The sequence below is a fragment of the Protopterus annectens genome, chromosome 7.part0, assembly GCF_019279795.1.
Source record: "Protopterus annectens isolate FY-2018-M chromosome 7.part0, PAN1.0, whole genome shotgun sequence".
NCBI lineage: Eukaryota > Metazoa > Chordata > Ceratodontiformes > Protopteridae > Protopterus > Protopterus annectens.
In genome coordinates this window covers 806959234-806985956 of record NC_056739.1, presented here as the reverse complement: position 1 = coordinate 806985956, position 26723 = coordinate 806959234, and the positions used below count along the sequence as shown (strand labels likewise).

At 41.8% G+C, this 26723-nt stretch overlaps 1 protein-coding gene across 1 annotated transcript in view; it reads right to left on the bottom strand.

Annotated features, from left to right (window-relative positions):
• LOC122806703 (polyamine-transporting ATPase 13A3-like) overlaps nucleotides 1–26723 on the bottom strand; it is a gene marked incomplete in the record, with an annotated part of 1429840 nt that overhangs the window by 254149 nt on the left and 1148968 nt on the right. The window contains 1 exon segment of the mRNA XM_044077342.1: nucleotides 10450–10522. Within this exon segment, the coding sequence (XP_043933277.1) occupies nucleotides 10450–10522 (73 nt within the window).

Here is a 26723-nt window from a genome sequence, read left to right as displayed (position 1 = left end):
CGATTTTTCAAAAATACTAAGTTTGTACCTCAAGAGGTTAAGGACAAGTTCAGAAGCAGAGCTTAAGCTTTCTTCTGATTGGGCCATTGGTATTGCCTTGTCTATGTCCAATACTCGGAGTTGTAACTCTTTTTCTGCTTGTGCTGTTGTGTGAAAGGGAACAGTGAATGTGTTAACACCGGGAAATCCAATGGACCAAGGGCTGAAATGATGTTACAATCCACAAGTGTCACGGAATGTGTGATCATGCAAGGGATGTTGAACACTAAAGATTATAAGAAAATGAATAGATCTGATCGGACAAATACTATTGAAAAGGTTGGTAAAGATTTGTATGACATGTATCAAAGGCTGTATAGATTTTAGTTTGACTATCTTACTACTGTTTCACCCAGTATGCCCTTTATTTATGGAACACCTAAACATCACAAGTCACAAACAAAACCACCTCTGAGACCAATTGTCTCAGCTAGGGGATGGGTCACACGGCCCATCTCTAAATATGTTGACTTTGAGTTAAAGAAATATATGCATTCAACACATACTATTAAAGACACTTCATTTTCTTAAAGATTTGTACATGTGGGCAGAAGATAAAGTCATTAGCAGGTATATTTTAGTCACTTTGGATGTTGACTCATTGTTTACGTGCATTCCCAATGATTTCAGCATTGACAGTATCAAATGTTTTTTTCTGGAATATGCACAATTGGATGAGGCTAAGGCTCTTGCTTTGTATAACTTGTTACATAGCATAGTAGATAACATTTTTATATTTCAAACACAACTATACCAACAAACTGCAGGTGTTGCCACGGGCACATATGTAGCAAATACATATGCAAATTTTATGTTTATGTGGGAGGTAGAAAACATTTTATCTAACTCAAGGCTCCAGAGAGCACCCCTACACTACCAGGCTACAACTCATACTACACTTTTTGGCCATTTAACTTGGACCGGAACACCAAAGGCAGAGGTGTGTCCATACTCATTAAGGATATCCACACCTCCAGGCTAGTTGCTCAACATAATACGTCCTAGGTTATCCAAGTGCAACTAACTCTGGGCAAAACTGCAATCCAGAAACTGCAATCCAGATTGTAGCTTGCTACAGATCCCCCACCATGTCCCAGGATTCACACTCCTCTTTTCTTGATGTACTGGAAAATATTAGGGTTGAACTAAACACCCTAATAATGGGCGATTTCAACTACCCTACCATTAACTGGGAAAACTACTCGTGTATCAACTCCTTCACACACCACTTTCTGGAATTCATAAACTCCAATGCCCTGGATCAACTTATCCACACCCCCACCAGGGGCAACAATATCCTAGACCTAGTCATTACCAACATGAGTGACCGGTGTTCCACATCTGAAGTCAACTCCTCGTTGGTCTGATCCGACCATAAGCTAATCACCCTTGATATCCACATCCCGACCCCACCCCCCATTAAGGAAACCACGGTAAAAAATTTCTCCAAAGCCAACTTCATGCTTCTTAAGACAGAAGTGGTGAACTTCATGACACCCATGCAGATGGACAATACAGTTACGACTGCTGAATCCTACACAAATGCACTCTATAAGCACTTACACGAGTGCATGAATCGTGCTATCCCAAACAGAACCAAGACGCTATCCTCCAAAAAAAGGAAGCCAATCCTGTGGTTCCCTGCCATAAACAAACTGTACAACAGAAGGAAGAAATTGTTGCAAAGGAGAGTAAAATCCCATGAGAGGAGGAACTCCCTGGTCAGCCTCAGTAAGAAGCTGAGATCCCTTATAAGATCCTCCAAAGCTAGCTAGGAAAACAAAATCGCCACTGTTTCCAAGGACGACGACAAAGCATTCTATAGCTATGTCAAGAATCTCAATGGCAACACCCAGATCTGCTCTGAGTTACAGAACAACTGCACAGAAATTACAGAACCAAATGATATTGCCAACATCCTGGCAGATAACTTCAGTACTAACTTTACCCCCCAACCCCACCCCCTAAAGGGCCCATATCTATACAGGAAGAATGCAGAGTCCCTGTAATCAGAACTACGCAGGTAAACACTGCACTCTCTAAAGCCAAAAACACAGCATCCATGGGACCGGACAACATCCCAGGCTGCATTTTACATGAACTGGCTCCCCACCTAAGCACCATATTCACTCATAGCCGCCCACTGAATGGTGTACAGCAACAGTTATCCCACTCCACAAAGGGGGAGCCACCTCTGATCCCGGGAGCTATTGCCCTATTAGCCTGACGAGCCTGGTCTGCAAGGCCATGGAATGTATCATGGAACTCCTAAACAAAGACATTGGTAACTTCCAAACTCCGGATCCCACCCAGTTCGGGTTTGTGAAAGGTAGGTCATGCCTCCTGAACCTGATCGACTTCTTTGAAGCAGTCACCAAAGCCATAGATGAGGGTAAGGTGGTTCACACATCCTATCTCGCCAAGGCTTTCGACACCATCCCCCATTCTGGAATTATAGCTAAACTCACTAAACTAGGTATAAATTCCTACGTCACAAGATGGGTTGCCAAATGGCTCACTGACAGAACCCACACTGTAAAAGTTGCACACTCCAAATCTGACCTCAAACCAGTGACAAGTGGAATACCCACACAGTTCAGTCCTGGGACCTCTCCTTTTTGGTATCTACTTCTCTGAGGTACAGGCTAACACAAAAGGCCTCTGGCTAACAAAGTTCACAGATGACTGCAAACTAGGAGCTACAGTTGAGTCCCCAAATGATGAGGAAATCCTACAGAAGGGCCTTGCTGAGACAGATGCCTGGTGTCAGAGCCATGGCCTCAAGCTCAATGCCAAAAAGTGCACTGTCATCTCCTTTGGTAAAAACTCTGTACCCATGAACTACTACATAGACAGCAGTCTACTTAACACCGAATGTGTGATAAGAGACCTTGGGACCCAGGTGGACAGTAGTCTGTCCTTTGCCATAGTAGTCAGGAAGTCCTTCTATGTGGCACAACTCATCATAAAAGAGTTCTCATCCAGGAAAAAAAGAGGTCATTGTTCCCCTCTACTCGACACTCATTAGACCCATTATAGAGTACAACGTCCTTTTTGGAATGTACCTCACAAGACATCTTCAGCAGCTGGAAAGGCCAAAGAAGTACCTCACAAAGAGGATTACTGGCCTCAAACAGATGCCCTAAACTGACCATCTTAAAAAACTCCAGCTTTACTCCATAGCATATCGCCTTCTCCGAGGTGATCTCGGCCTAACATATAAAGCTATGTCAAACCCAGAGCTGTTGGACATGCTACACCTAAAGAAATCCCAATCCCTCAGAGTTACACGCTCTAGGGGCCTAAACCTCGTCACCACAATAAACAGTACATGCTGGAGGGATAGATTCCTGTCCCAGAGACTTCCCATACTCTGGAACAGGTTATCCATCTATATCAAGCAAAGTTCTTCATTCGCACTCTTCAAGAAAAATCTTGATGAGTGGATGGGAAATAGCAAATACACCCTGGGGATCACTTCTGTGTCTCTGCTCAATTGTGGCACAGGAAAATAACTTTCTTGGGTGGCGTAAGCCAGGGAACCTTGTTGGCTAGGCTTACGTAGGCCCTCGGGCCGATAGCCTAGTACCTACCTATGAACTTATATACCAAGATTGGTTTTTACCGTAGATTTGTGGCTGTCCTGTTTCATATATGGAAAGGTACTCTAGAAGAATTAAACATGTTTTTTAACTCACTGAATACATGTACTGAATTCCTAAAGTTTAAGAAAGAAACATCATTGCGACAGGTTAATTTTCTGGATATTACTTTATATAAATCACATTTAGGCAGCCTTGAAACTAAGTTATATAAGAAACCTGTTAAAATAAATACATATCTGCAACACACTAGTATGCTTCCACCTTTTATCTTTGAAAATGTTGTTGATAACCAAATGAAGTGTGTCGCTAGACTGCATACTGAAGATAATCATATGTTGTTACAATTAAATAATACAGCACAATATTTTATATGTAGAGATTATAATAGTAAAATTGTTAACACTAGAGATATTACAATTCAATAATGTGATGCTGACATCAGACCAATTTTCTCTAAGCAGCCCCACAATATAGGTATAGTTCAGCAAAGTAATAATGTTAATAAAGGTAGAAGATGCATGCTAACTTATAATCAACATACAAAGGCTGTTAAGGCCATTACTATTAAATACTGGTCCATTTTGTCTGCAGTACCAGAGATTAGGAACTCTATAGGTGCTAAACCAACCTTTGGTTAAAAAAGATGTCTTAATTTAAAGAATAAACTATGTAAAAAAGAACAACCACAAAGTATTACATATTTTAAGGCCAATAAAGTAGAAACACATAGCTGTAACAAATGCGTGCACTGTAACAGTGTTAATACTGATAAAAGTTTTACCCATCCAGTCACTGGCAAAATCTTTAAAGTGTTTGGAAATTGTGATTCTAGGAATATTATATACCTAGCTACTTGCCAGTTATGTGATGTATATTATGTGGGAAAAAGCAATAGAAGGCTGAAAGCTCGTATTAATAGTCATCTCTCTGAAATTAATAGGAAACTTAATACTAACGCATTATATAGGAAAATTTATAAAGCAGGCAACACACACTTTTTAGATTTATGATTTTATTTCAAGTTAATGAATCCCTACGTGGTGGTGATACTGTTCAACATACTGAATTAGAGGAAAAAAGATGGATTTTGTGACTTAGAGCTCCTATATTGCCAGGTTTAAATGAATTTGCATCTTTAAAGCCCTGAGAGTGTAATTGTATCATGTGACTTGTACCGTGTGACCTTCACCATGTGATTTTTACCATGTGACGTTTAGCTATTTAAATGGCTTTAGTAACTGTTTTAAATGTTTATGTGCCTGGAGAAGCTTTTAATTGAAACTACAAAGTTGCATATTAAAGTATACAACTCCAGTTTGGCACTACATGGTTTACAGTAGGTCATGAAATATCCTTTTTCCACAATTGACAAGACCCATTTGTCTGAGGTGATCTGTTGCCACAGGGGGAAGACAGTGAGAAAGGTGGGCAGAAAGGGGAAGATGATATGGAGGGTTCTGACAGTCACGTATTGTTAGGCCTGTCAGGAAAGGGCAGTCTTTGACTGGTTTGAGAGGTGCTAGGTCTGGTTGAGGAAGGTTTTCTGACACCTTTTCTGGATTTGGGAGAAGGTGGTGCAGAAGCCTTCTTGACAAATCTTGGTTTGGCAGGGTAGTTTCTGTGAAACTTAGGCACTGGTGAGACAAAAAGGTGCTTGAGGTCATGCAGCTCCTTGCTCTTTTCCTCCAGGTTTTTAAGCAATTCTACTGACTATTTTCCAAAGAGAAAACTAGTGTCAAGAGAGGCATCCATAATCTTGGTTCTGAAGTCATCTAGCAATGGCTGTAGTCTGAGCCAAGAGCAACTACAGGGGACTGATGCATCTGCAGCATCATAGCTGCATTTTATGCAGTGTCTACTGACTTGTGCAGCTAAAGAAAGGGTAGAGGCAACTTGTGGCTTTGGTGGGTGAATCTGGAATGGAGGACAGTAGATCCATGACCTGTGAGACTAGGTCTAAAGCATATTTAACCATACGCTCTTGGTAATTGATGGCTCTAAAGGCCACGGTTGAAGAAGTGTAAATTTTATTTCCTAATCTGTCCATCATTTTACTATCTTTATCTGATGGAAGTAAGGAGGATGAGGGGATCTGTCTGGATTGTTTGCCTGGTGATACAGCAATCACAGTAGGATCTGCAATAGGAGGCTTCATAAGAAATCTGAAGTCATCAGGAACTTTACAGAACCTGCCTGGTCTTTTAGGGGCTGGTGGCTGAGAATCTGGTGCTTTGGAAACCGAGGCAAAGGCATCTAAGATTGGCTGGGATCACGGGAGGGATGGCTGAGGGGGAGGGGGATTCCATCTGCAGAAGCTCATAATACCTATTTTGCACCGTTGTCATTTGTGTAGAATCCCATTTGAAGTATTCCCTCATGCTTGAAATAGTTTCCCCAAAGGTGATTTCTTCAGGTGGGGAATCACCTTCTAAAGAATCCTCTTCTGGAGAACAGTATCCCAAGGGAGAAGCCAGCTGTGAGGCATATGAGAGGGACTTATCTAAAGAGGAAGAAGAATCCTTTTCTGGAGTCTGTAGATGTGGCAAGGGGCCCAAAGAAGCAGGCCTGGGACTCAAGGTTGGAAGAGCAGCAGGAGTCTGTGAGAAAGTTGGCCTAAGGGCCACGAAGACCTGAAAGAGGGATTGTGAAAATGCCTGCCAATCTGGCAAACCTTCTGATGGAGCAGACAGATGTTTAGACTTCTGTTTCTTTTTCAGAGAAGGAGTCTTAGGTCCAGGCTGAGTAGGTGAAGACCTAGTATCAGAGGTCAGCTTCGGACTTGTAGTGCATTCCTCAGGGATGGATAGTAATGCTAGCCATTCGGGTGAACGTGGTTCTCCCTGACATTGGAAGATGATGTTGCTGGTACCTCTGTGAATGTGCAGGCTGGAGAAACTAGGCCAGCATCCACCGAAGTTGCCAAAACCATCAGACATACCTCAGCCCCTAAACCGGCAGCTGGCAGGATGTCCGTACCCGGAGGTGCAGTTGCTTTTTCCGGCCTAGCTACTTTGACTTTCTTTCTCAGCGGTTTGGCTGAGATGGCTAGGGTCGCTTCCATACCTAAAGCAAGACATTTAAGTAGTTGGCTTTCAAGAAAAAAGATTTACAGCTGAGAGATGGCTGCGCAGAGTTTTAGGAACAAACGAGTGGCAAATGGAGCACACTTTATAGTCATGGGAAGGCTCTAAACAAAATAAGCAGAGGTAATGACCGTCTTTGTGCAGGATTCGGAGTCCACACTTACATTTTCCCTTCCTAGATGACATGGATGGAATCAGCTAAAGAAAAATTAAACAGCAACCAAAACTAGAAGAGAAAAGAAAAAATTACCCAATGGGGTACTCATCTTTCAGGAGTCACTTGGCATGGAGCAGAATGAGCGAGCTGACATTCGAATGGCGGCAGAGAAGCTCAGAGGTCTGTGCATACAGATGTCACATTTATGGCACATGGTTTATGGTACCTACATGTGACATCCCACGCACCATACAGCAGCCAGGCTAAGATGTTGTATATTTACTTATTTATTTTATTCAACATTTGTTTACTGGGAAAGTCTGACTTGGAATGAAGCCAATTATCAGTGGAGGCCCGGGGAGAAATGCTTCAGAAGCATGTCTTTGTAACGTGGGAGCAAACAAGAGCACCAGGAGGAAACCCACACGAACACTTGGAGGACTTGCAGACTCTGAACAGAAAGCACTCCAGCTGAGAAGCAAACCAGAGAACCTCTTGCTGTGAGGCGACAACACTACCACTGCGCCGTCTACTGCACCTATGGGCCGGACGTTCGGATTGCCTCAGGTGGAGGATTCCCGCATGTTAGAATACTGCAACATGAGAATAGAAGGACATCATGAGTTGCAGAAAATATATCAGAAAAATTCATTAGTCATATTATTTGTTGCATAAATTAGTACGTTATAAATGAGACCCAAGACAATTCTAACTAGATATTTAAGAGAGATATTAGAGGTTACATGATTAGAGACAGTGAGGGGAAATTGAGTGATGCCTCACTATAAGAGATGGCAGTCATATAATGGTTATAGAAGGAAGAAGGATGGACAGAAAAGGAGATTATAAAAGAGTGCAGGGTAGGGAGACTTCAGGTAGCTTAGGTGAGCAGGGAGGAAAGAGAAAGAGGCAGAGAGAAAAGGTCGACAGAGATCAAGTGGATAAGGTAAGATAGTGGTAATTGGGAATTATGTGTAAAATTGGCTGCCTGCACACATCAGTCAACAAGGGACACTTCTACTAAAAAAACAAAGGTTTAGGGACAATAAATGCTCTTGTTTCTAGGAAAATGACTAGTCCTTGCACCTCAAGCTGTAGTCACATCTTGTAAAGATATACTTCTAAGAAATGACTACTGCTTGAATACCTACCTTAACTGTACAAACTGCAAATATCACCTGCATTTATAACCGTAAATACAAATGTACTGTCTCTACTTTATTACCCTACTGCGTATTCTATAATATAATTTTCCATTTGTGTTTTGCACCATGGCCCATGGGTCACGGCTGAAAAGGGTCTGCTGGCTTGTTCCTTACCTGGTTATCAAAATGAAATAAAATAAAATAATTAAATTATGCTCTTAGAGTAAACAGAATGAGATATCTTACAAGCTTGCATTAAGTAATTTCTTTCTCTTGTTCTATAATTTATTTAGGTGGGTATTCCACCACAGGGGTTTGTTTTGACAATTCTGACTATATCAGTTGTGGTTAGAGACTGCATTATCAAATACAACTATTTAAATGGGAGTAGAACTAAGATGCATAGGCAGCAGTTTTAACAAGGGATCAAATGGAGGACTACATCAGCATCTATTTAAGTCATCTAGTAACTGAATAAGGTTTATTTTTCAAATCTTCTAATCTCAGACGTAGAGCAGCTTGAAATGCTGCGATAAGAATTTCAGCAAGGCAGAAGTTTTTTAGTACTACATCAGATTTCTTTCTTTCAGTAAGGAGAGCCAGTAATTTGAGGAATGGAATAATAGTGAGAAATTAAAAAAAAAATCACAATATTTCTTTTTGGAATATTCCAACTAAGAAAATATCAATTTTAAGCTTATTAGTGATATAGGAGTTAACATTTAAGCTGGTAATCTTATCACTAATGTTCTCGTAAGGAATTATATCAAATGCCTTATCAAGGTTGACATAAGTAGCATAACCTGAATACAAATGTACTGTGGCATCTGACGTACTCCAAAAAAAAAAAATATGCAGGCAAGACCCACTCTTCATGAAATCCAACTGATTAATGGCAAGAGATTGTATGACACCAATTTTATTGTAAACAAAACTGAGAAATGCTCCATTAATTTACAGATTATAGATAGCAGCGAGGCTAATGGGACAATAATTTCCAGGTGTTGCAGTGTCACCTTAATGTAGAGAGACAACTGTTGTTATCCATAACTCACATAACTCAGGCACATACCCAGTAGAGAGGCTGAGATTAAAAAACTAAAAAAGCGATTCAGCAATAACATACATTATGTAATAACAACACAAGTGGCTACATTTTCAGGGCTCATGGAGCTGCTATTTTTAGTCTGGATAATATATTTCAGGATCTGGTTCAAAGTGATAATGGGAGGAATACAATTTAAAAATTCAAGGTAAGTGAACAACATTTTATGACTTTGCTATCCAAACTGGTGGCGTCATTCAGTTCCAGAATGGAGCAGTGTTAGGTATGATCTCCAAAAGTTTTAACAGAGTTGAAAAAGGCCTTGTGGGGTTTAAAGAGCTAGATATTTTCATTTTATATTTGAACTTACTTTTTCTAACGAAGCATTTATGAAACCCGCAGAACTACTTTTAAAACTCTCTGCAGCTGGAGATGGACAAATTTTTATAGAAGCTATATACGTTTCAGTTTGCTTATCTGGGAATTTCTCCAAAGGAGCTTACCCTTGACTTTCCTACTACACTTACGCTCCACCACTCCAAAGAACAAGTGTTCAAATACACATTTAGTACAGGAGGCTGCTGATATAGGGTACTGCCCTTGGTCCTACAGTATGGAAAGTGAACCCACTGAGAAGAGGGTGTGAAGGCATTGCTTCCCAAAGTTGCTCTAATTCATCTATCATACTATCAAAAGAACTGAACTTCAACAAATTGTCACAGATTGAGTATAGGGGAGAAAAAAGGTCTTCATGAATAGAATTCATTCTTGGATGGTGCCTGTATTTAAATGCCTTTTTTCTCTCCACTTTAATGGAGCACCTTATCACAGTACCAAACTGAAGAAAGGATATTTTTTTTCTTACTAAAACAGATTTGGTTTGTAGCCCATTTAAATCAAACCTGATTTTTAAGGTTTCACAGTTTTGATCCTTTCTTCTCTTTCCAGAAAATCTAGACAGTGTCCTGGTCCAGAAAATAAATGCATCTCTCTCCAGTCTGTTATCACAACCTGTTGCAAATCATCTAAAATGAGCTGTTAATAATTGGTCTCTCTGGTCTTAATCTGTTTCCTGATGTAACTTCTGACATGTTTCTGTGACACAGACTTTTAGGAAGTCATGACAATGCACATTTCAATGATCTCTCGGTTACTCAGCAACATGGAAAGCATCCCAGGCACCTCATCCGAGGAGATATGTATTAACCTTTCAATTCAGGCCATTCATCTGTACTTAAAACTAAAAATGGAAAAAGGCATGTCTGCATCTCTTTTCTGCTAACGTGATTCTCAAGACACCTGTAAACAGACTGATGAAAGAAATGGTTAGGAAGACGAAAATTCAGCATTTTCATAACCATTCAAATATACTCACTAGTAAATGCCAGCGACATTATGAGAGCTAGGTCGATGAACAAGAACTGGATGTCTCCCAAGTTACTCAGAATCTGCAGAAGAATGAAATGCATTTAGTTTGGAGAACTGTTGCATCATGCAGTTGCCAGTGTAGCTACCAACATTAAACACTTCAGCAAATTAACATGGTTTGGTCTTATTTCAATATTCCCTACATAAATGTGACTAAAGCTCTCCCAGAAATACTATCACACAGGAACTGTATATTTCATAAAAGTCTCTGCATCACTCTTCTGTCTTGTCACTGCAGTGGACTCCCTGAAGAACTGTTGCAAATAATCACTAGTGAAATATACACAAGGCCTAAATGAACCTTTGTTCAAGAGATACATATGGGGGGCAAAAAGAAGCCATCCTACAAAAATAGTCCATATTCATACTTTTGAACAGATTTCCACAATTAAATGTTACATTAATGTCAGGACAAACTGTGCACCAACATCTGTAAAATAGGCCAGTAATTAATTTCTACACAGAAAGTAGACCTTTCAGGTAACAATGGCTGTTATGGAATGACAAAAGTTATAGAGTGGCCTTATTGTGGTGGAAGTGCTTACATACCATCTGTTATCCATACATCCTTGTTGTCTGAAGCTTTATCTTCCTAGCAGCGTCTCCCCTGACAAACTGGTCTAATTGAAGGAAGGAAGGCCACACAAACAGCAACCCAAAATGCTGGCCTTCGTGATTGTTCACAAAGAATCAGAATCTCTTACCCACAGCAAGGAACTTTCTGTAGAATGCCCACAGGAAATGGAGAACAAAGAATGTGTCCTCAGTTTAGAAGAAAATGATTTAAGAGAAGAGTTGCTTGATTTAATAGAGATGGACCGACATACTAAGATCAATGAAAGAAATACTACAAAAGGTCAATAAAACCCCAAAAATTAGAAGTTTGATAAAAACAAATGAACACAGTAATTAGGACTGTCCATAGAGATTCATGTGATATAACAGAAGTAAATAGGTTATATTACTGTGTAGTTAAATTAATAACAGATACATTTTTACCACAAGAACACAGAGTACTAAGAGAAAGGAAGGGGCGAAACAGAATGCCATCATGGAAGCATTGAATACAGAAAACTATAAAGCAATTAAGACACATGTCAACTTTAGAAGAGATAGAAGAGAAAACAGATAGTACAGTTGTGTACCTACCATAAATGTAGATGTTCGAGTGTCTTCACTGTTGCAGTCATTACACTTGGGTTATCCTGCTGACAGGCGACCCGTAGTTGGCCCGAGTTCCAAAGTCTTGGTCTGGCATCGGTTGCTGTCGCCTCTTCCCTGACGTCAGTGCGCTAGGGGTATAAAAGTTGCAACCGACACCATTTTCTTCAGTTTTTCTTGCCCCAGATGTCAGGTGCCCCCAGATATGAAGGCTGTAAAGATAAAAATATGCCAAACAACCATGCATATATTACTATAAACATTTCCTTCTTCTAAAAGCAAATACACCACATAGGTTGTATAGAGTAGAGAAGTACAGAATAGTCCCAGCAAAGAGGGGGATGGTGGGTGGGTAACCAGGACTGCAGCAGTGAAGATACTCTAACATCTACATTTATGGTAGGTACACAACTGTACTATGTTCATCGTGTTTCACTGTTGCAGTCATTACACTTGGGTAGAATCCCAAAGCTGAGGTAGGGTGGCTGGGTCTAGACTGGATTTGGCAAGGCTAACAAGCCCTGCAGAACTGCCGTGGCAAAGCCTGCTCTGGATTTGGAGTTGAGAGGTAGGTGGTAGTGCTTGGTAAAAGTGTGCACTGAACTCCAATTTGCAGCTTCTAAAATGTCTTTGATTGGTACCCCTCTGAGGAAAGCTGCTGAAGTGGCTGCTGCTCTGGTAGAATGAGGCCTAATGCCCTTGGGCACAGATTTGCCATGTTGTGCATAACAGAAGCAGATGCAGTGCCCTATCCATTTGGAGACTGTCTGCTTTGTAATAGGTTCTCCTTGTGATCCTGCAGCATATGCTACACACAGTTGCTCAGTTTTTCTGAAAGCTTTTGTTTTGTCCAAGTAAAATCGTAGCTGCCTGTGTATATCCAAAGAGTGCAGAAGTTTTCCCCCTTTATTCTGGGGATTTGGGTACAAAGTAGGCAAATGAATAGTTTGGTTTAAGGCCACATTGGAGACCACTTTTGGCATGAATGTTGGGTTCGTCCTTAGAGAAACCCTGTCCTGGTGAAAAATGAGGAAAGGTTCCACAGCCATCAATGCCTGTAACTCTGAAACTCTTCTTGCTGAAGTTATTGCTAGGAGCAGAGCAGTTTTCCATGACAAGAATTTTAGTTCAGCTGAGCTGGCTGGTTCAAATGGAGGCAGTGTTACTTTTTCTAAAACAAAATTGAGGTCCCAAGTAGGCACTGGTGCTCTCCTAGGGGTTTTTATATTCTTTGCCCCTCTGAGGTACTGTTGTAGTAGAGGATGTGAAAAAACAGGAGGATCCGTATTGTAATGAGCTGAAATGGCAGAGGCATGGATTTTAACAGATGAAAAAGATAGGCCTTTGTTCAACATCTCAGTCAAGTATTGCAAAATCCGAGGCATATTAGGGACCAGTGGGTCGAGCCCTTGTGCCTGGTTCCAAGCACAGAATCTCTTCCATTTTTCTGCATAAGATTTCCTAGTGCTAGGTCTCCTGGCTTCCAAAATTACATCCATAACAGCTTTAGAGAGAGGTGCAGTCTGACTGGCTACATTATCTGCCATGCTGCTAGGTTTAAGGTTTTGAGTTGACTGTGCAGAATCTGATTGTTTTGCTGTGTCAGAAGTTGAGGGATTTGAGGTAGAGGCCAAGGTGGGCCTTGGGACAAAATCTTTAGGATTGGGTACCAGTGCTGGCGTGGCCAGTCTGGTGCAATCAGGATCATTTTTTACCTCTCTTGTCTGACTTTTAGAAGCACCTTGGTGAGAAGAGGCATCGGAGGGAAGGCATAGACTGTCATATTTTTTCCAGCTGAAAGATAGTGCATCCACTTTCCATGCTTGAGAGTGATAAGTCCCTGTGCAAAATTTCTGTAATTGACAATTGTGAGGGGAGGCAAAGAGATCTATGTCTGGGCATCCCCACTCCCTTATGTTGAACACTTGAGGATTTAGCTTCCATTCGTGAGGATCCATGAGATTTCTGCTTAGTTCGTCTGCCAGTGTATTCTTTGTTCCTGGCAGGAATTGTGCTTGCAGATGTACCTGGTAGGTCAGTGCTGTGTTCCACAAAGTCATGGCTTGCCTGCATAGGGGGTAGGAATGTGTGCCCCCTTGCTTGTTTATGTACCACATAACTGTGGTATTGTCTGTCTTTATTAATAATTGTCCTGGATGTATTAGGTCCTTGAAGGCTGTCAGGGCATTCTGTACAGCTGGCATCTCTTTTTGATTGATGTGAAGATGCATTTGTTCCTTGGTCCACGTGCTCTGAATACATCTTCCTGCCATATGTGCTTCCCAGGCATAATCCGATGCATCCGTTGTTATTGTCTGCCTGGCTGTAGGTAAGGTGAAAGGCTGTCCCTTTTTGTGGTGACAGGCCTGGGACCACCATCAAAACTCCTCTTGTAGGCAGGGAATCAAGGTTATGATTGTCTCTATGCTGTGACAATGCTGAGTCCAAACACTTTTTAGATACCATTGTAGTTTCCTCATATGCAGTTTGGCATATGGAATTAGTAGAATGCAAGAAGCCATGAAACCCAGGGCCTGCAGAATTTTTCTTGCAGGGAGCTGGGTCTTTGTTGCCATCGTTTGAAAGTAATGAGTCAGTTGTCTTTGTTTGTCTGGCGTGAGATAAGCCATCTGGGCAGTTGTATTTAAGCTTGCACCCAGGAATATTATCTCTTGAGAGGGCACTAGTTTTGATTTCTTTTCGTTTACTGTGTACCCTAGGGAAATTAGCAATCTTTTTACAAACGCCAGGTGCTTTAGAAGAATGTTCTTGCTCTCTGCTTGTATAAGGCAGTCGTCCAAGTAGGGATATATTTGAATTCCTTTTTGTCTGCAAAATGCAATTACTGGTGCCAGGCATTTTGTGAAGACCCTGGGCGCAGTAGATAAGCCAAAGGGCTGTGCAGAGAATTGATAATGCATTGAACCTGCTATAAATCTGAGGTATCTTCTGCACGATTGTCTGATTGGGACGTGCAGGTATGCCTCCTTGAGATCAAAAGTAACTAGCCAAGCCTCTTTGCCCAGCATGGGCAGGAGTTGTTGTAGTGCTAACATTTTGAATTTTGGAACATCCAGGAAAGTATTTAGGATTGACAGGTCTAGTATTGGTCTCCATGCTTTGTCCTTTATGGGTACTAGGAAAAGGCGTGAGTTAAAATCCTTGGCCCTGTTCTTCTTGTGGAACTTTTTGAATAGCTCCCATATCCACAAGAGCAGCAATCTGTTTTTGTGTCTCTGCCCATTGGTTTTGTGGCAGGTTTGGCATACCTTTTGGTTTTGGAAGCGTGTGGAAGTGGAACCTGTACCCTTGAGAAACTATATTCAACACCCATTGGCCTTGGGTGATCATGTGCCAATTTTTTGAGAAAAGTGCTAGCTTTCCCCCTAGGGGTGCTGTCATCTGGTAAGAGCTTGGCATTTGCAGAGGGAAGTCATTGTGACTTGTCATTGTGATTTGTCTTCTCCTCCTTTGGGGGCTGTAGCACTCTATTGCTTAGGTCTGTAGGAGCCTTGGGACTGAGATCTGCCTTTTGGGCATCTGTATCTGCCTCTTTGTGGCCTGTCTGACACTGGAAAGGACCAATTTTTTGAAGGCCAGTTTCTGCTAAATCTAGGTGGTTGAACCTGTAAGAAATCTTTCACAGTTTGCATTGACTTTGCTTTATCCTCCATTTTCTTTAACACCTCTTCTTGACTTAACACCAAACAAAGTATCATGCTGTAGTGGAGCATCCAATAATTTTACTTTAACATGGTAAGGTAAACTTTGTTCTTTCAACCAAGCATGTCTTCGAATAACTGAGCCTGTAACTGCGGCTCTACACGAAGCCTCTAATGAATCAAAACCACACTGCAGAGTATGCTTTCCCACTTGTTCAACTGCATGCAATAAATCCTGCATTTCTTTACTGTCAGGACCTTCTATATTTGTAACCATTTTCTGCTTTAACAATGACATGAGATACTGTTGATATTTAAGCATGTGAAACTGGCAGTTTAAAGCTCTTACAGCTAAAGTAGCAGAAGTGTAAACTTTTTTCTCCCATCTGTCCAGAGCTCTGGAATCCCTATCTGAGGGGACAGGATTTTTGGCAGTGGAAGCTTTAACCCCTTTAGGACCCTGAGAAATAGTTTCTGGGTTTGCAGCGGGGTTTTTGTAAAGGAATTTATGAGAGTCAGGGACCCTGTAGTACCTGTCTGGCTTTACTGGTGCAGGGGGTAAAGAATCTGGAGTCAGACTGGATTCAGAAAAAACAATCTACAATATCAAGCACAGGGGGGATAGCTAGGGGCCTGTGCTGAGGCAATAGAAGGAAATCTCTGAGCCTTTTCTTGGATTCTGAGTAACCCTAGCTCTCCCAATGGAAATGCTCCCTCATGGTGTGCAGGGTTTCCCCAAAAGGGTAATCCTCAGGCGGTGAGGCAGAAGGAATGGACTCTTCAGCATCAGAGTCCTCATAGGGAGGGAGAGAACAGCCCTGGTCAGAAGAATCAGAGGAAATGGAAACCTGATCAGAGGAATCATAATCAGTGTCTTGCCTAGGCCTTTTGTCAGGAGGGGGATGGGAGCCCCTGATTAAAGTTATAAGGTCTTCGGCCATTTTAAGCATTTGTTTCTTTGGCATGGATGACTGTTCTGGAGAATGCTGCACTTGTTTCCTCGTCTTTAATGGTGTTTTTGACTTTGCCTTTGCTGCTGTAGTAGCTTTAATTGTAAGCTATGAAGGTCTGAAAACACCCTCAGAAGCCGGTGCCTGCTGAGCGGCTCCGGACCCATCTGAGGGTATATTTTCCGTAGGCCCAATACCTTGAGTTTCAACAGGCCTCGATGTCTCCACGTGGCTGTCGGTTACGGCCTGTGGCTCTGAGGTAGCGGGTGTCAGGGGCTGCGAAAGCGCCTCACTGAGAACCGGCGAACCAGCGACTGGCCTAGAAGAGGCTTCATCTGTTTTGGACCTCGGATGCCTGTCTTTTTCTTTGTCCTTACGTTTTTTATACATTCCGGTTGTCGGTTGTTCCGACGGCATTATGTAATTAAATCTTCATCCAAAATAATGTAAAGCAAAATCAAACCGACGTTTAATAGTGCGTTTATTGAATCTAGCACAAAACCGACAACTAGTAACATCGTGGTCAGGGCCTAGGCAAGGAATGCAGTAAGAGTGAAAGTCTTTATGAGGTATTTGCTTCCCACAAGAAATACAATTATTAACTTTTACTGACATCGGTCTGGAGCAAGAAAAAGTTTCCCCAATGGGGTACTTAGCTTTATTGAGGACTTCGGTTCTGAAATTCAATTTTGAAAATCTCAGGAGTCGGTCGACCGGCACTTGCGAACTGCTTTTGCTTCGGGCACTGCGCGGCAAGAAAGACTGAAGAAAATGGCATTGTTTGCAACTTTTATACCCCTGGTGCACTGACGTCAGGGAAGAGGCGACAGCAACCGACACCGGACCAAGACTTTGGAACTCGGGCCGACTACGGGTCGCCTGCCAGCAGGATAACCCAAGTGTAATGACTGCAACAGTGAAACACGATGAACATCAACAAAAATACTCAAAGATAGACGTGAAAAGCAACACACAGCATTGTAACAGAACAGGATCTATCGTGCACTATCATAAATAAACTACAAATATCGGCACAGGCACAAAAACCTAGAAAATATGTAGATAAATATACAGGAAAAGTACACAATAAGCAATTTACTGATGACCCGAAAAGTTTTCTAGAGAATTGGGAAACAATGCAAAAGGAAATGAAACATCACCAAAAAAGAGGAAATAGGTACATTTTTGAGAAATATCAAAGATCATCCTGCAGAACATAGCAATGATACTAAATAGATAGAAATAAAAGAAAGAATAAGAAGTTCAAATGTACAGAATATGAAACGGGATGAACTAACGGCCACAGAGATTGAAACAAAGTTAAGAAAAAGTCCTAACTTGAAAACTCCAGACCCAGACACAGTACCTAACTTCTAGCTAAAAGTATTAACATCTTTGCATGAAGATTTAACCAGGAGTAAGAACTATTTACATACGCACTGGTTAACAACAGGTAAAACAATACTCCTACTTACGAGCAAACCTGCAACGCTAACCTAAAAATTATACACCAATAATGTAGTGAAAGTTTTGTAACATGAAGAGAACTGTAAGATGAGTTCACTGCTTAGTTTAGAAGATGCATATTGGAGTCAAGTGGGAATAGAAATCAAACTAGAAACAGATATAAGTCGATAAAAATCAGGAGCAACTACACGTGTCAAAAAATAAAGGAAAGAATATAAGGAGAAGGATTGGATGAGAAGGCAAAAAATGAGGAAAATGCATAAATATAGTTGCAAGCATAGAAAACTCTTGGAACAACCTCATGCTGATCAGGATAAATGCAGGAATGGTTACGGAGAGGTGAATTTAAACCAAAAGATGAAAGGTTAATATTGGTGGCTCAAGATAGTGGACTACATACACATTGGTTTACAAAGTCCATTGGACATGCGGGAGAAAAGTACAGTTGTGTACACTTACCATAAATGTAGATGTTTGAGTGTATTCACTGTTGCAGTCATTACATTTGGGGTAATCTGCTGGCAGGTTGCCCTCAGTCGGCCTGAATAACAAAGTCTTGGGTCCTGCGTCGGTTGCTGTCTCTTCTTCCATGACGTCAGGGATATAAAACATGCAGCCAATGCCATTTTAATCAGTTTTTCTTGCCTCAGATATGTCAGGTGCCCCCCAAATGGGGAGCAAAAAAAAAAAAAAAAAAAAAAAAATATATATATATATATATATATATATATATATATATATATATATATATATATATATATATATGCATGTATTCTAGAACACAAAACATTTTACCTTCAACTAAAAGCAAATACACCACAAAGGCTTTTGAGCAAAGTGAAGGAAAGAAGAGGTATAATAACAGAGAAGAAAAGGGGGCTGGTGGGTGGGTAACCCGGATTGCAACAGTGAATACACTCGAACATCTACATTTATGGTAAGTGTACACAACTGTACTATGTTCTTTGTGTTTCACTGTTGCAGTCATTACATTTGGGCAGAATCCCAAAGCTATGGATGGGAGGATGGAATTAAACAGCATTAGGAGCAGCTATAAGGCCCTGCAGGACTACAGTGGCAAAGCCTGCCCTGGATTTAGAAAATGAGAAGTAAATGGTAGTGTTTTGTGAACGTACGAACTGAGCTCCAAGTAGCAGCTTCTAGAAGGTCTCTGGTAGGAACCCCTCTGAGAAAGGCTGCAGAAGTAGAAGCAGCCCTGGTGGAATGGGATCTAATCCCCTTGGGCACAGGTTTACCGTGGTGCATGTAGCAGAAATGAATACAATGGCTTATCCATTTTGAAATAGTCTGTTTTGATATAGCTTTCCCCTCTGTTCCTGCAGCAAATGCCACCAGTAGTTGCTCAGACTTTCTTAGAGATTTTGTCCTATTGAAGAAGAATCTTAGTTGTCTGTGTACAGCCAATGAATGCAGAATTCGTTCCCCCTTGTTCTGCGGATTTGGGAAAAAAGTTGGCAGATGAATGGTCTGGTTAAGAGCCACAATAGATACTACCTTAGGCATAAAAGAAGTATTGGTCCTGAGGGCCACCCTGCCCAGGTAAAAGATAATGCCATGACAGCCTGTAGTTCTGAAATCCTTCTAGCTGAAGTGACTGCTAAAAGAAAGGCTGTCTTCTAAGAAAGAAATTTTATGTCTGCAGTAGCAGCTGGTTCAAAAGGAGGTAGGGTGAGTTTTTCCAGCACAAAATTGAGGTCCCATGCAGGAGTCGGTGTTCTCCTGGGAGGTCTTAAATTTTTGGCTCCTCTAAGGTACTGCTTTAGCAGGGGATGAGAAAAGAGAGGAGGCTCTGTGTTGTAATGAGCCGAGATGGCAGAGGCATGGATTTTTATTGAAGAAAAAGATAGACCGATAGACCCTTGTGAAGCATCTCAGTTAAGTATTGTAAAATCTGAGGAATATTGGGCTTTGCTGTGTCTATTCCTTGTGCTTGGTTCCAAGCACAGAATCTCTTCCATTTATCAGCATAAGATTTTCTAGTACTAGGCCTTCTAGCCTCCAAAATGACATGCATCACAGGTTTACTGAAAGATGTGATTGGTGAAATTAGTTGATTAGCCATGCTGCAAGATTCAGAGTTTGGAGCCAAGTGTGCAGAATTTGATAGTTCTGCTGATACAATAGATGAGGTGTTTGAGGCAAGTACCATGGAGGAAGGTGTGACATATTCCTTAGAAGCAGGTACCAGTGTTGGCGAGGCCAGTCCGGAGCAGTCAGAATCATTTTTGCTTTTTCCCCGTCTGACTTTTAGTAAGACCTTGGAGAGCAGAGGCAGAGGGGGAAAGGCATAGACTGATAGGTTTTTCCAGCTGAAGGATAGAGCATCCACTTTCCAAGTTTTTTTGTGATGAGCTCTTGTGCAGAATTTGTCCAACTGATAGTTTTGGGGAGAGGCAAATAGATCTATGTCTGGGCTCCCCCATTCTCTTGTCAACATGCTGAAGATTTGTGGATCCAGTTTCCATTCGTGTGGGTCCATAAGATTTCTGCTTAGGTCGTCTGCCAGAGTATTATGCTTTCCTGGCAGGAACTGAGCTTGAAGATGTATTTGGTAAGTCAAGGCTGTGTTCCACAAGGCCATGGCTAGTCTGCAAAGGGGGTAGGAGTGGGTGCCCCCCTGCTTGTTTATGTACCACATAACTGTGGTGTTGTCCATCTTTATCAGTAGTTGTCCTGGATGAAGGTAGTCCTTGAAGGCTGTCAGAGCATTCTGTACAGCTAGCATTTCTTTCTGGTTGATATGTAGATGCATTTGATTTGGGCTCCATTCGCCCTGAATGCATTTCCCTGCCAGATGGACCCCCCAAGCATAGTCTGATGCATCTGTAGTCAGGGTTTGGGTGGCAGGGGGTAGAATGAATGACAGTCCCTTGTTTTGATGACATGTCTCTGCCCACCAAAGGAACTCCTGTTGCAGGCAGGGAATGAGAGGAATCATTGTTTCCAGGCTATGACAATGCTGATTCCATAAGCTTTTTAGGTATCATTGAAGTTTCCTCATATGCAGTCTTGCATATGGAATTAGTAGAATGCAGGATGCCATGAACCCCAAAGCCTGCAGAATTTGTCTTGCAGATAGCTGGGTTTTTGTTGCCACTTGTCTGTCAAGTTGTCAAATGAATTTGTTTTGTCTGGTGTGAGGCAAGCCATCTGGGCAGTTGTATTCAAGCTTGCACCCAGGAATGTAATTATTTGAGAGGGCACCAGTTGTGATTTATTTTCGTTTATGGTATACCCCAGGCATGTTAGAAATCTTTTTACAAACGCCAGATGTTGAAGAAGTGTCCTTTGTCCTCTGCCTGAATGAGACAATCGTCCAAATATGGATAAATTTGAATGTTTCTTTGTCTGCAAAATGCAATTACTGGTGCCAGGCACTTTGTGAAGACCCTGGGCACAGTAGATAAGCCAAAGGGCAGTGCAGAGAACTGGTAATGCATATAGCCTGCTTTGAAGTGGAGGTATCTTCAGCAAGATTCCCTGATAGGGATATGCAGGTATGCCTCTTTTACATCTAGAGTTACCAACCAGGCATTCTTGCCTAGCATAGGCAGTAGCTGTTGTAGAGTCAGCATCTTGAATTTTGGGATGTCCAGGAAAGTATTTAGAATGGATGAGTCCAGAATTGGATGCCATGACTTGTCTTTTCTGGGTACCAGGAAAAGTCTTGAAGAAAACCCTTGTCCTTTTTCCTTTTCTGGTACTGGTTGAATAGCCCCCATATCCATGAGGGACATGACTTGTTCCTGAGCCTCTGGCCATCCGGTTGGGATTGACAATGTGTGGAAATGAAATCTGTACCCCTGGGATACTATATTTAAGACCCACTTGTCCAGGGTAATTAGATGCCAATTTTGAGCATGAAGTGCTAGTTTTCCTCCCAAAGGGGCTGCCAAAAGATAAGTGCTTGGAGATGGCAGAGGAAAGTCATTGAGACTGTTTACCGTAGGGTGGTGCTTTGCTACCTCCTGATTTGGAGGTGGAGGCACCCCATTGTTTTGTCCTGCAAGATCCTTGTGACTGAAACCTGGAGCCTTTGGAGCATCTGTGTTTGCCTTGAGCGGCCCTGTTGGACACTGTAAAGGACCAATTCTTAGTAGGCCAGTGCCTACTGAACCTGAGTGGCTGCACTTGCAAGAAATCTTTTACAGTTTGCATAGATTCAGATTTGTCTTAAATCTTTTTTAAAACCTCTTCTGCCTTATTACCAAACTGACTGTCCTGCTGTAAAGGAGCATCTAACAATTTAGCTTTAACATGATCAGGCAGATTTTGCTCCTTGAGCCAATCATGCCTTTTTATCACAGATCCAGTTAGTGGCCCTGCAAGAGACCTCAAAAAAATCAAAACCATATTGCAAAGTATGCTTTCCAACTTGTTCAGCTGAATGCAATAAATCCTGTAACTCTATTTTCTTCACAATCAGGAATCAACATCATTTTCTGTTTCAGTAAGCCCATAACATGCTGTTGATATTTAAGCATATGAAATTGGCAGTTTAAAGCCCTGATTGCCAAGGCTGCAGACGTATAAACCTTCTTACCCCATCTATCCAGCGCCCTGGAGTCTCTATCTGAAGGGGTAGGATTTTTGGCTGTAGAAGCCTTAACACCCTTGGGACCCTGAGAAATAGTTTCAGGGTCACCAGCAGGATTTTTGAAAAGAAATTTATGGGAGTCAGGAACCCTGTAATATCTGTCTGGCTTACTAGGAGCCGGAGGCAGGGAATCAGGAGCCATGCTGGATTCTGAGAAAACATCAACAACAATGTCTAAAACAGGAGGTATAGCCAAAGGCCTATGCTGAGGAAGAAGAAGAAAATCCCTAAGCCTCTTTTTGGATTCTGAAAAGTCCTGACTCTCCCAATGAAAATGTTCCCTTAAAGTATGCAAAGTCTCTCCAAAAGAGAAATCCTCAGGAGGAGAAGCAGAAGAGATGGATTTCTCTGCATCAGAGTACTCATAAGGTGGAATAGAAAATTCCTGATCAGAACAGGAATCAGAAGAAATGGAAACCTGATCTGAAGATTCATAATCAGTGCCTTGCCTAGACCTCTTAGCGGGGGGGGGACTCCGAATGGGTCTCGGTAGAGGCCTGCGACTCAAAAGTAGTGGGCATCAGAGGCTGCGAAAGTGCCTGAGTACCGGCGAACCGGCGACTGGCTTAGGAGAAGCTTTGTCGTCAGTTTTGGACCTCGACAGTCTGTCTCTGTCTTTTTCCTTGCGTTTTTTGTGAATTCCGGTAGTCGGATTGCTAACCGACGACATTTCAGGATAGATAAATCTTGAACCAAAGTATTTAGAAGCAAAAATATACCGATGCTTAACAGTGCATTGGTTAAATTTAGCACAAAACCGACAGCAAGGCACGTTGTGATCAGGTCCTAGGCAAGGAATACACTACAAATGAAAATCCTTATGAGGTATTTGCTTCCCACAAGTAATACAATTATTAACTTTTACTGACATCGGTAAGGAGCAAGAAAATGTTTCCCCAATGGGGTACTTAGCTTTAGTTTGAAGACTTCGGTCCTCAAACTCGAAAACGAAAATTTCAGGAGTCGACTGACCGACACTTGCGAACTACTTCTGCTTCAGGCACCGCGCGGCAAGAAAGACTGATTAAAATGGCGTCGGCTGCATGTTTTATATCCCTGACGACCTGACGTTTTGGAAGAAGAGACAGCAACCAATGCAGGACCCAGGACCCAACACTTTGTTATTCAGACCGACTGAGGGCAACCTGTCAGCAGATTACCCCAAATGTAATGACTGCAACAGTGAAACACGAAGAAAATCAGACAAATGTAGGTTTTGTAAAACAGAACCGGAAAGATTCACACATCTTGCTGCTGGTTGTGATATACTAATTGCAGAAGGACTGTATACTGAAAGGCAAAATAATGTGGCAAAACTGTTGCATTGGGGATTGCGCACATATTATAATAATGAAGTAGATGTAAATCGCTGGAAACATGAGCCACAAAGCATTACAGAAAATTATGAAGTTTACATCACATGGGATTATCTATTACCACCAGTTGAAAATATAGATGCGAGAAAACCAGATAAAGTAGTTCATGAAAAGAAGACAAAAGTAGCATTGCAGAAATTCCAAGACTCTGGTATTCAGGCTGACTGAGGGCTACCTGCAGGCAGATAACCCAAATGTGATGACTGCAACAGTGAAACACGAAGAACATTGATGAAGTTTATATCACATGGGATTATCCATTACCACCAGCTGAACATATAGATGCGAGAAAACCAGATATAGTAGTCCATGAAAAGAAGACAAAAGTACCATTGATCATTGAAATTGTATACCCAGTGACTATAGTGTCTTATGTACAGAGAAACACAAAGTCATAAATATGTCAAGCAGAGTGCCTCCTTGGCCCTCTTCAAATGGAACCTTGACGATTGGATGGGAGATAGGAAATTCACCCTGGGGATCACGTCAGTCGCCCTGCTAGGCAGGGGTCCAGGGAAGTAAATATTGTGGGAAGAAATATCCAGGGAATTGTTATGGCTAGGCTTGTATAGGCCCTAGGGCTGATAGCCTAGTACCAACCTATGAAACTATGAATAAAATACCAGGATTTGCAGGCAGAAATTAGGGCAATGTGGAAGGAGGACATCCAGACAGTTCCAAAAGTAGCAGGAGCAACAGGTCTTATATAAAAGAATTTAGAATCGTACTTAGACATGTTACAGATGCATGTAACTCTGTAGGAATTGCAGAAAGAATGATTACTGGGCACAATGCGGGTGCTGTGAAGAACACTTCTGGCTAACATTAAAGGACTGAACCAGTACTAATTTCATGAACTTTTATCATACTTTGACTTGGGAATGGGGTCCATTCTTGTCATGGTACTAGAAACCCAAAAGACTTGGAGAAATTAAAAAAAAGCAAGAATGTAAAGACCCCAACCCTTGAAGCATGTCTAGATGGGCATTTGCCACTAAGTGAATGGTTCTGGTGGTGATGGTGGTTGGGGAGGGGGACCATTCAATCCAAACAGCTTAGACTGAAACTCTGTACAGCCATCCTTTATATTAATGCACCTTCCCCAAAGGTGAAGAAAGGTGAGGTACAATTCCAGTTATGTGGTGGGGAAGAGTGGGACAAATTAACATGGACTACACCCTAGCACAGGAAATTAGGCCTTGAGATGTGGAACATCACCTCAGTTATGCAGAAGTCATCAGAGCTTGTAAGGAAAGTAGTAGTAATGTAGCACAGCTGGTCTTATCTCTATGCACAGCACTGCCTGTGAAAACAGACTTGATTAGGGATGTCCCCCCTTACTTTGAAGCTATCCTTAGGGAGAGGGCCTGAGCTGGAGGGGGACAGACAAATTAAGCCCCAGGCTAGGTGCTATACAGCTGAGTTTATATCAGTAGATGACAGAATCACCTCAGTACGACAGAGGTGCAGAAATGTAAATTCCACTGTTTGTGCATGTGCACCTAACAAGCTGGCTTTCCTGAAGATGGGGTCAGACCTACTGGCCACAAAGATTTACTGGGAGTCTTCACCACATCATGCACAGAGGAGCTAATGGAGATACCCAAAGGGGTAAAACTCAAACATTGCCTCCCTGAACAGAACCTGAATGGTAATCACTGCTGGCCTTCTGTGATAGTCATGGACCATTTAAATCACATATTGCTCATGAGTGTTACTGGTACATCAGCACATTGGGTCAAAAGTTAACAATGGTCTTTGCAACTATGTTGTCAGACCCAAGGACGTGTACTCTGTAAACCTGAGCCAAAATAAGTGGTGAGCTCTCAAACACTACCTAGTAATAAGCTGGGTCACACATTGCTGGGGTGAAGAGTGGACATACAAAGGAAACACAAGTGGGTAGTGAGGATGTCCTGGTCTTAGATTATTTTATATGGGATGACTAATTCCTACCTTTGGAAGGGTTCTGTCTCCATATACAAGGAGAGGAAAAGAATGTGGATTCTAAATGGATCTTGTTCAGCATCTCATTTGAGGATGCTGCAGCAACGCAAGACAGAAAGGTAGTAAACTTGTCAAGGTAACAATCCTAAGCACTATTGGTGGACATTAGCAGTGAGGGGACAGTCACATTGCAGAAAGAGGCCACCTGTATACAATATTAGAAGGAAAGCAGTTTCCAGATGTTTATTAAGAAAGGAAAACAGCAACCTCAGCAAGTCAATGATGTGAAGATTTGGGAACAGAATGACTTTTTGGGTAGCAACAAAGAGTTTTGACTAATCAGGCAACTTGGAGGGGTTAACACTGCAACACTGACCAAAACGTTTCTAGCAAGAGTGAGGAACTCTGGTCTCAAACAGAGACAATAACAGGAGGTGTAGACTGAGAAAGATAATGGATGTGCCTTTCTTTGAAGAGACTGTGCCAGAATTAAATGGAGAGAATGTGTCCACATTATGAATCATGGCATCATGTCAATTAACAGTCCCACAGCAGCAAGGCTGCAGGAACGAATAAGATCTGGCCAGAAATGCTGAATGTGGTGAGTACTGTTCAGATGCTGTGATTAAAGCACCCGTTCCAATGTTTCTAGGAAGGTAGGGCTAGGATCTCTTCACTGGCAAACTGAGCTGGTGGTCCCTATTTTGAAAAAGAGAGACTAGAAGAAAGAGTGTTTCAGTTATAATGGGATCATGCTTCTCAGACTTCTAGGCAAAGTCTGCAACTACAAGCATGACTAGAGATTCTGAATGAGACTTAGGCTTCCAATTCAGAAGGAACAATGTGGATCCTATTGGATTCTCCATGCACATATACTGGAAGGTGTTGTGAGACCTTGCGAGTACTGTCTACATGTGTTTTATGAACCTGGAGAAGCCATGTAACTGCAAACCCAAGAATGTGTTATGGAAGATGCATAGAGTACAAGGGCTTCTGTTACACACCATTCAGTCCATCTTGCAAAACAAGAACTTCAAACA